Here is a 9,467-nt window from a genome sequence, read left to right as displayed (position 1 = left end):
AGGAGATTTCCTCCTCTCTACGTGGGCAGGCGTTCCCGCTTTCATAGTGGGATGCACAGGCCTGGTCACACTGGGTTTGTCTAAAGGACTCTGCTCACCCTGGTGTCAGTGATAAGATGGGAGGCTGGGGTTTTGGGGGGTGCATGGAGATTTGGGGGTTTTTGTTTGGTTTGGTTTTTTTAATGTAACAGAATGTCTGCAATTGAAAATGCCAATGAAATCCCTTACCCCTATGCAAGTGCGGTGCAAAAAGGGAGCCTCAACATAATAGCAACCTCTCTGTTTACAAGTTGTTTTTATAGGTATTATCACAAATAAATTATCTTTTAATATTAAGACTGAGAAAGAAGATGAAGTAGCTTTAGGGATGTGTTATGTAGTACATATCTATAGCTATACCTCAGCTGTTGATTTGGGGTTTTTTGGAAAGAAGAATTGAGTCTATACAGTACTGATTCTAGGGTGCCTGGTCTGCTGAAAATGTAATAGTTGTTTTCACTGATAATTCTCTGAGTTTTGTAACTTTTTAACTTCCACATATGTTAAGAGCATTTTCTTTTCAAAGCATGTTTAAACCTTATAAAATATGAATTTTCCTGCACAGACTCTGGTTTTAAGGGTGGTTTGATTAATGAGGTTGGTGTTCTTTGTTTAAGCATTTCTTAATCTCTTTTTTGGCAGGGGCCAGTTCTCTCTTCAGGTTAGTTCAGGATGGCAGACCAGAGGCAACGTTCGCTCTCTACCTCTGGAGAATCGTTATACCACGTGCTGGGGTTGGACAAGAATGCCACTTCAGATGATATCAAAAAGTCATACAGGTAAAAGTTCAAGTTTTACACCTGTTGCCCAATAGCACAAATAGCTTTAATTAAGTGTTCAACAGATGGCCTATTTATGTGTAGACTTGAGTTGGTTTAAATAAACCTTTTGCAAGAAAAACTTGTAAGAAAATGTCCTGGTTTCAACTGGGATCGAGTTAATTTTCTTCCTGGTAGCTGGTACAGTGCTGTGTTTTGGATTTAGGGTGAGAATAACATTGATAACACAGGGATGTTTTAGTTGTTGCTCAGTAGTGCTTACCCCAAGTCAAGGACTTCTCAGTTTCCCACGCTCTGCCAGCGAGGAGGGGCACAAGAAGCTGGGGAGGAGCACGGCCAGGACAGCTGCCCCCGCCCAGCCCAGGGGCTATTCCATACCGTAGAACGGCATGGCTAGTATAGAAACTGGGGGAACTGGCTGGGAGGGGCTGATCGGGGCTCGGGGACGGGCTGGGCATCGGTCAGTCGGTGGTGAGCAATTGTACTGTACATCACTTGTTCTTCTTGGGTTTTATTGCTCTCTCTCTGTTATCTCCCCTTTCATGACTTACTATTATTATTTATTATTATAATAATAATTTACTTTAACAACAATTTAGTATTTGAAATATCTCAACCCGTGGGTTTTACCTTTTTCCGATTCTCCTCCCCATCTTACTGCGACGGGGGCGGGGGGACGAGTGAGCAAGCGGCTGCGTGGTACTTAGTTGCTGACTGGGGTTAAACCACAACAGAAAACCAGGTGAAAACATGATTGCTTCTTGCAAAAATTGGTGTGAAAACATGCATAGGCTTTGTATGTAAGGGTTGTTAAATTTTTACATCTTATCTCTAGTAAGTTAAATTCTCAAGTACTCAGTATCATTCTGAAATCTAAAGTTAAACAGAGTTTTAAGGCAGTGTGATCAGGGTTAAAGTCTTAATGTTAGGTAGCCTTGTGGCTGGCTTGCAGGGACCACAGATGTGCAGTACTGTCCTTTTGTCCGTCATGTCCAATTCTGGCACAGATTAAAGGTATAGATTAAAGATGTGAATAAGGATGAAAACTGAGTAAAATTTTCTGAAAATCCATTCAAAATTACTTATTCTATGTGGAGTTATGATTTTAAAAGAGGACTTTCTCCTTCATTTCTTAAAGAGTTAAACATATGAAATGGCTTCATATTGACCAAATAAAAACAACAACAACGAAAAGAGTCCTGTAACATCCTCTCTTTCCACATTCCCCCAAAATCTGCTTAAATGCAGTTGCTGCTTCACCTTGAGCATGAGCTATGGTCTTGGAGGCTATTTGACAAGTGGCGATGTATTGAACAGTACACTAGGGGTCAGCAGTAATCTTTACATGAGGATGCTCTTTTTCAAGGTTGTTTTCTTCTAGTCTTTAACACTGACCAAAACTTTTTCCCTTTCAAAGTTACTTTTTAAAACTGATGGCAACTACATGGTGAAGTCTGCGAATAAACTGGGTCCACAGATTCTCAAAAATTAGCTGTGTCTTCCTAAACCTTTAAGTAGAAGCTTGAATCGGTAATCTTCAAGCCTTAGCAACTGGAAAATAATTTTACTTTCTTGAAGGAAAAACTGCAACAGTTTTTCCTTTGGAGGAAGGACCCAACTAGATCCCAGGATGAAATGTAGCTGCTTGATACCTACCTGAACCTTCATCTAATCTTGTTTCCTCTGCTGCTCCTTTACAAAAGGAGGACTGACCACCTCTTGTTTTCATTCCGCTTGGACATCCTTTGCTGGCCTGTGGGCTATGGGGTTGGTGTACAGGTAGGAAATGGGAAATGAAAAATATTTACCTATTGCAGTCTGACAGTGGCTAAGCCCTTTCCAGGTTTCTGTAACTTCTCTCTAATTACAAAAACTGTGATTGTTTCAGTCCTTGCTGAGGCTACGGCATTAGTGGGAGCTGTGGACATTATTTACTTGAGCAGCATCATTTGAGTGTTTCAAGTGCACTCAGTTTATTGTTTCAACACTGTGATATATTTGCACGCACCTCCAAGTGTGTGCTTGCACAAATCTTTATTTTATGTTTGTCTAAACGTTTCCCCACTGCAAAGTTGACATGTGTAAAGGTCTGCAGGCTTCTGGTGTATTTCTCAAATACGGGACTTTGTGGTCATTCTCTGTAGGAGGACAAGTACCTTTTTGGTGGAGAACTGTTAGCATACAATTCTGTATCTTTTTTCTACTTGGGACCACATTTTTTCTGTTTATAAGGGGATGTTTGGCCAATTATTTCTGTAAATAGCCTGGACCATATCAGAGCTAGGAACTTTATGAATGCTTAATCTGACTTTTTTGGTGCTACGTTCAGAGACCTCCAGGGACTGTAAACTGCTGCCATTGAGTTGCAAGAGATCTACCATGATTAGGGGAGGTACGTTGTGATTTCCTGATGTCTCGAAACTCTGAAGCGTTTTCTATTCTAGCAAGCCTTGAACTGAAAAGTACTTTGTTCCTGCACAGGAATTGGTGAATTAACCACAAGTGATTGTCTGTTCTATTTTTGTGTTCGGATACTGCAGATTAGCTGTGGCAGCTTGCTTTTAATTCTTCTTTGGTACTATATTTTAGACTTGTGGTGTGTCTTTTTTCTGTTAGCTTGGTCTTTGCTTTTGCTGGAGCAAAACTTACTGGTGGAAATTGCTGGAGCTGAGGAGTGAAAAAAGAGTACTACCTTTCTTCAATGTGTCTTTTTTTTTTTTTTCCCCACATTGGATTTCTGAGGGCTAAATCCAACCATCTGAAGTCAATCCTGTGAACTAAGCTAGACACTGCTGTAGCCTTTTGTTATCATCTAAGGAAGAATCATCAGGGAAGTTGAGTCACAGATGAAGGAAACCAACTGGAACTTGAAAGTCTCCCTTGAGTGATAGGCTACAGCATTTAAAAAAGAAAAAAAAAAAAAATCAAAACCCAGGAACGCAAATTGCAGTTCTTAATCTATAACAATCTCTTTTTTCCTTCTGCAGGAAACTGGCATTGAAATATCATCCTGATAAAAACCCTGATAATCCAGAGGCAGCAGAAAAATTCAAAGAGATCAATAATGCACATGCAATATTGACCGATGCCACAAAGCGAAACATTTATGATAAGTATGGTTCTCTGGGTCTGTACGTAGCAGAGCAGTTTGGTGAAGAAAATGTGAATACATACTTCGTGCTATCCAGCTGGTGGGCAAAGGTAAATAAAAGTGCAAAGAGAAGTTACTCTGGATTGGCATTTAAAACTCTTAAAGAGCTTTGTTTGATAATTGTGTTTGGTTTTACTTTTGGAAATTGCTGAATTTCTGACACCTGGTAATTAACCTTCTCTTACTGTGTTGCAATCTCTAGTTCAGAAGTATTTTTCTGTGGTCTTTCAGTGATACAGGCCTAATAAGCAAGACTTAGGTTTCTAAGAGAAGCTTGGACCCTTCTAGCGGATTTAAAAGTGATGAGGGTTTGGGGGGTATTCTCTTTGGTAATATCTGCTGATTTTCCAAAACGAGTCCTGACTGTGAACTTGAGTTCACACAGGAGATCCTGTTTAGAAGTATGGTTACAAACTTACTCAGAGGCTTCCCTGAAGAAATGTCACTTCTTCAGCTATTCTCTGATTTGAGAGACTCCAGGTTATTTGTTCACTTGCCCATCCTTCTTTCTTGTGCAGCAGCAGGAGTATCACCAGTATACCAAAATTACACTGCAAGCTCATGTTTCTGCAGAAATGCATGCAAAAAGCTGTTTGAAAGTACTGCATGCATGCAGTAGATGTAACATTTATTGTATCAATGCCGTCTAGGAGTCTTCTGCCAAGGAATTACTATATTCTACTGGACTCCAATTATTTTAAAGCGTAATATGCTTCTATCTTTTTAAGTAATATGTTTTAAAATCACCACATTTACTCAAAAGCATAAAAAACCTATACGTTGCACAGTACACATTTCTCGTACTGAAACTGTCCAGGCTTTTGCATTTCAGAGTTCGTGTGATTGCAGTCTGCTTGCGCAGGAAGTAATAAGTAAAAGGCAGTGTGACTATGAAACTGAAGTAGGAAACCATAACTGCACCAACGTACTTACTTAGTGACATGATGTTGTTCACAGCGCTTCATGGCTGATTAAAACCTTTTGCCAGTCTCGGCATTTCATGTCATGGGTTTATTTTTCTACCCTTTGCCAGCATCATCTCCATCTCTTGATTACTCTGCAGTAAGAGAATAGTTACATCACCGTGCTGGTTTGCTATCTTTAAAATTATTTTTTCAAGCAATTGCACAGTGACCTATATGAAAATTTTAATTTTACCTGTTGTCACCATGATAAGCACCCGGCAGACTTGCCTAGCTTTGAGTTGCCTTGCTCACCTATTGGTAGCATCTAATGTCAGTGCTCCAAACTTCAGTATGGTGAGCTTTGCAGCTGTGCCTACAGCCTTGGGTAGGTCCAAGTCCCTGCTGTAGGTATGTCACGACCTGTGTGTCAGCTAGCTAGTGTAAATCTTTTCTTGGGTTATTTATGCAAGCTACGATCTGTCCTAAACTATTGTACCTCTCGATTTTAATACAGGTACACTTCTTATGCCTATATCTTCTTCCAGATGCAGCAGAATAGTCCACTTAAACCTAAATTGTAGGAATTCTTCAAGTAAACCAGGTTGGCGGCAATATTCACCTCTGTGTACAATATTGAGAGCTGTAGCCAGTTTTGCACTTACTTTTAAATATATCTTGGTGATGAAGTAGGAAACTGTAGCTAAGAAGTTCTGTCTCTACGTTGCTGTATTTTTGGTCTCTGGTTTCCATATCTGAGTCTCTCAAACTCAGTGGTCACAGCATGGTAGGCACAGGTTATGAATATTTCTTTGTCTTCTGTCCTCCGCAGGCCTTGTTTGTGTTCTGTGGGCTCATCACAGGCTGCTATTGCTGTTGCTGTCTGTGCTGCTGCTGTAATTGTTGCTGTGGGAAGTGTAAACCTAAACCTCCTGAAGGCGAAGAGCAGGAATACTACGTCTCTCCAGAGGACTTGGAGGCACAGTTGCAGTCAGATGAAAGGGGTAGGTAAAAACACCGTGCGATTTCTAGAATGACCATCAGTCCCTGACTGAGCGCCTACTGTGCTGGTTGAGGAGCAGTGCTTGCTTTCTAGAGATCAGCACAGGTCTCGCGTTCTAGATGATGGTCAGGGAATACTTGTGGCACAAGGGTTACGTGGGTAACGCCAACGCCGGAGGTGTAGTTGCTGAAAAGTGCCAGAGGGTCTTCACTGAGCTTGGTGGGGTCAGCTTCAGAGTAGTAGGTGACCATCATGTATCTTCCTTCCCACATGGCTGGAGTAACATCCCAGCTGGTAATTGTAGAAGGGGTCTCTTTTACCCCAAAGGACTGGGGAGTCTCAAGGCAGCTTTGATAACTGCGTCAGGTGTAAAGGAAATGGGACTGCTACTCTAGTAGCTATGTCTAATACTGCTAGTGAAGATATAATGCTATTTCTGTAGAATTAAACCAATCATTTAAAATTTGTAGAGCCTTATGTGTGCTCTGATCACGTTTTTAATGGGCACTGCTGAATAGTGGGCGATGTTCAGCTGCTGTTCCACAAAGAGGGAAATACCATAAATGTTCCAGATGCAGACATGAGTCAAATGGTATTGTGTCCAGACTGAAAAACAGTAAATTAACATCATGCTCTTAGAGGAGTGTAAAGTTGTGTTACCAAAGTGTTGTAGGGAGATGTAACTTACACTTACCAAAACATACGACGCTGTCTTTTTTTTCCTTGGTGTGCTAAGCCTTTTGTCTTCGCTTTTCAGAGGCCTCAGACGCACCTATTGTGATACAGCCAGCATCAGCCACAGAGACAACCCAGCTCACAGCTGACTCTCACCCCAGCTACCACACTGATGGATTTAATTAAGTTAAGGAAACACTGTCATTAGAATGGATTAAAAAAAATACATGGCCAACTCAACACTAGAATCATGAACATTAGAAGTAGAGAATGGGGAGGGGGAATAATTCTGCCACAGTAAGAAGGCAGCTTTCCAACCTGCCGAAAATATTTTGTAATCCCTTCAGCCTTTTGTCACCTTTCAGTGTCGTATCTTGATGATACGTGAAGTGCTGTAGCATGCAGTATTTAAAGCAGTTTAGCTACGGTCTTATTTGTTTCCTTTCTTTTTTTTTTTCCGCTTTTTTTTTTTTTTTAATAGCATGTATGGAGTTATGTTAAATGTCTGTGGTGTAATGTACTGAGTTGTCACAATATAAGTGTGATGGAGACATTCTGCATTTTAAGCAGTGGTACTGGCCTAAAAACGAGATTTAAAAAGTTTCACAGAAGCCACCATTCTTCTTTACAGCTGAGCTGTTGAAGACCTTTAAAAGTTCATGATTTTCATTTGAGTGCAACAAACCAACTCTTTTTTTATCTCCTTCTATTCCTGTGTTGTTACCCAAGCAAGTTTACAAAGCCAAGAACCAAAAAATGCCAGTCCTGCAGAGCTGGAGTTCTCTCTAATGCTGGTTTTCAGCTTAAATAAATTTACCTTGAAAAACAAAAAGGGAGAGTTTCCAGTCTTTGAACAGTGAATTAATGAACAGCTCGTTATGTGTAAGGCCATCTTCAGTGACAATGTAACCGCAAACTGTAGTTTGCCACAAAACCAACTGTGAATTGGCTTGTGTGGTGGCGGCGGTGGGATTTTAACTTCAAGCACAATTCTGTTTTGGTTTGAGTTCAGTCATTTTCCTGAAATGCTAAAGACCAAATAGTGCAGGTTTTTTTGAATGCATGAGAATCTTAAAGTGAAGCTGCTTAATTGGTTTTCACTGAGCAAGTGAGTAAAATGCAGACAGTAGGCAACAGCATAAATGTTTAAAAAAAATTGGTTTTTAAAAATTTGTTCCAATAATTGGAGATTTTAATAGACAAATGGGGTGTTATGTGTCTGTTTTTTTAAAGCGTTTATAACACACTAGCCCTTTAATTTTCTCATGAACATGTTTGTAGAGTACTTAAATGGATTTTTAAGAACAAAACACCTTTCTTTGTGTTTATATTGTATAATTTGCACATTGTCTTGCATTTAGATTTGTTTACACCAGTGTTTTTTCCTCAGAACAACTACGGGGAAACCATTGAAAGGTTTCCTGTGCTACTCTATTCTGAAACCAAATTATGTTTGAATACTGCTCTGGAAACTGTAGTTTATTGAAATTTAACTGTTAAAAAAGCATTTTGGGCAGCTGCTGAATTGCTGGTATATTTTATTGTTAAGAGTCCCGCTTGGATGATACAGAGCCAGGATTTAGAACAGCTACCAGAGAACCTACACTTGGCACTTTTAACGGTTAAATACAGCCTCTTGAATTTTGATCTTTATGTTTTTATATCACAATGCCTCTACTGTCCTTTGTATCCCCCATCTCCCCTTTTCATTTTTCACCTATTTCTGTTGAGAGACTCTTCACAGCCTTCCACCCGGTGTTTGCTGCTCTTTTACAAGATCCAGGTGTTACTTTTCAGGGGGGTAAAACATTGTTGGTCTGTAAGAAAACCACCAGAAAAGGAAGGGGACTCTCCTGCCAGAGAATCATTCTGAATATATTTTCACGCTGTCTTTGCATGAGCCGAAAATGATGGAGCACACAAACTCTGATGTGAAACTGTGTTAAACATGCTGGATGGAAGAAAATGTTCTTAACATGGTCTTAATGCTAAGTGAGGGGTGTTTGCAAAATCAGACTTTCCTGCATCTGTTGGTGCAAGCACATGTTTGTTGCCTGCATGTGAGCTTGTTGCAGATAAGCATGCTTCTGATACCACCTCAGGTCACAAGAATTCAAAAAGAAATGTTTCTGTTAATTAACTGGTGAGATTTCAGTAACACACTTTTGTTACGGCATTTCGCCCTTGTCCACAGTCCTTTTAGACCTGAGACTTGGTGGTTTACTGGAAGATACTTCTAACTTTTTCTGTCCGGAAGATCCTCTTGGGTGGCCTTGAGGGCAGTTGTGTATGATTTGGCTTGAGGTCCCTCCTTAATTAAAGTTTTTGTTTGACCCCTTGGAATAGAAAGTGATTCTTAGGCTTACAAAACTAATGTCGCATTGGCCGTCCTTGTAAATTTTGCCTGAAGCCTGTTCTTGTCATTGAGTTGCATGCTGGAATGTGCTTGAATATCTGCAGGCTTTGTCCCCTAAGAACTCGCTGGTTAAAATTGCCCTTATCTGTGCAAATTATGTTCTTGGTTAAAAAAAAAATAATCAAGTGTTAGGGGTTTTTGGCTTTGTAAATGAGCATAGTTGCCCAGAGTGACTGGGTGGAGTGAGGAAGAGGCTGTTTCCCTGCGTGCCGTAGTTCGTTACCCTCCGTGTCCCCGTGTCCATCAAGGTGGGTAGCACGAGGCCACTTGTTTCAGTTGTTGCTCCACTGTGAAGCAGCTGTGACCCCCCGATGCTGGGGGCAGATTATCAGTCTTAATTTGGAATAATACTCTTATTTCTTAACCCCTCTGGGCTACTTCCACTGAATTAGAAAGGCTGGCGGGAGGCGGTGGCTCCAGGGAGGTGTGTAATGTATCTGGAGTCCTTCCGCAGGCTTCTGCCATCGGAAGGAGTAGAGGCGATACCGTTATCCGTCTTTTG

At 40.7% G+C, this 9,467-nt stretch overlaps 1 protein-coding gene across 1 annotated transcript; it reads left to right on the top strand.

The window, feature by feature from the left end:
- The first annotated feature begins 678 nt into the window (after nt 1-678).
- Nucleotides 679-7,370, top strand: DNAJC5 (DnaJ (Hsp40) homolog, subfamily C, member 5). The gene is made up of 4 exons (XM_009695290.1): nt 679-818; nt 3,806-4,019; nt 5,704-5,875; nt 6,632-7,370. Exons 1-4 carry the CDS (start codon nt 712-714, stop codon nt 6,733-6,735), a joined length of 597 nt encoding a protein of 198 aa, XP_009693592.1. The 5' UTR covers nt 679-711; the 3' UTR covers nt 6,736-7,370.
- Nucleotides 7,371-9,467: the final 2,097 nt, after the last annotated feature.

The sequence above is a fragment of the Cariama cristata genome, unplaced genomic scaffold (assembly GCF_000690535.1).
Source record: "Cariama cristata isolate BGI_N322 unplaced genomic scaffold, ASM69053v1 scaffold26702, whole genome shotgun sequence".
Classification (NCBI taxonomy): domain Eukaryota; kingdom Metazoa; phylum Chordata; class Aves; order Cariamiformes; family Cariamidae; genus Cariama; species Cariama cristata.
This window is presented reverse-complemented; position numbering and strand designations above follow the sequence as displayed.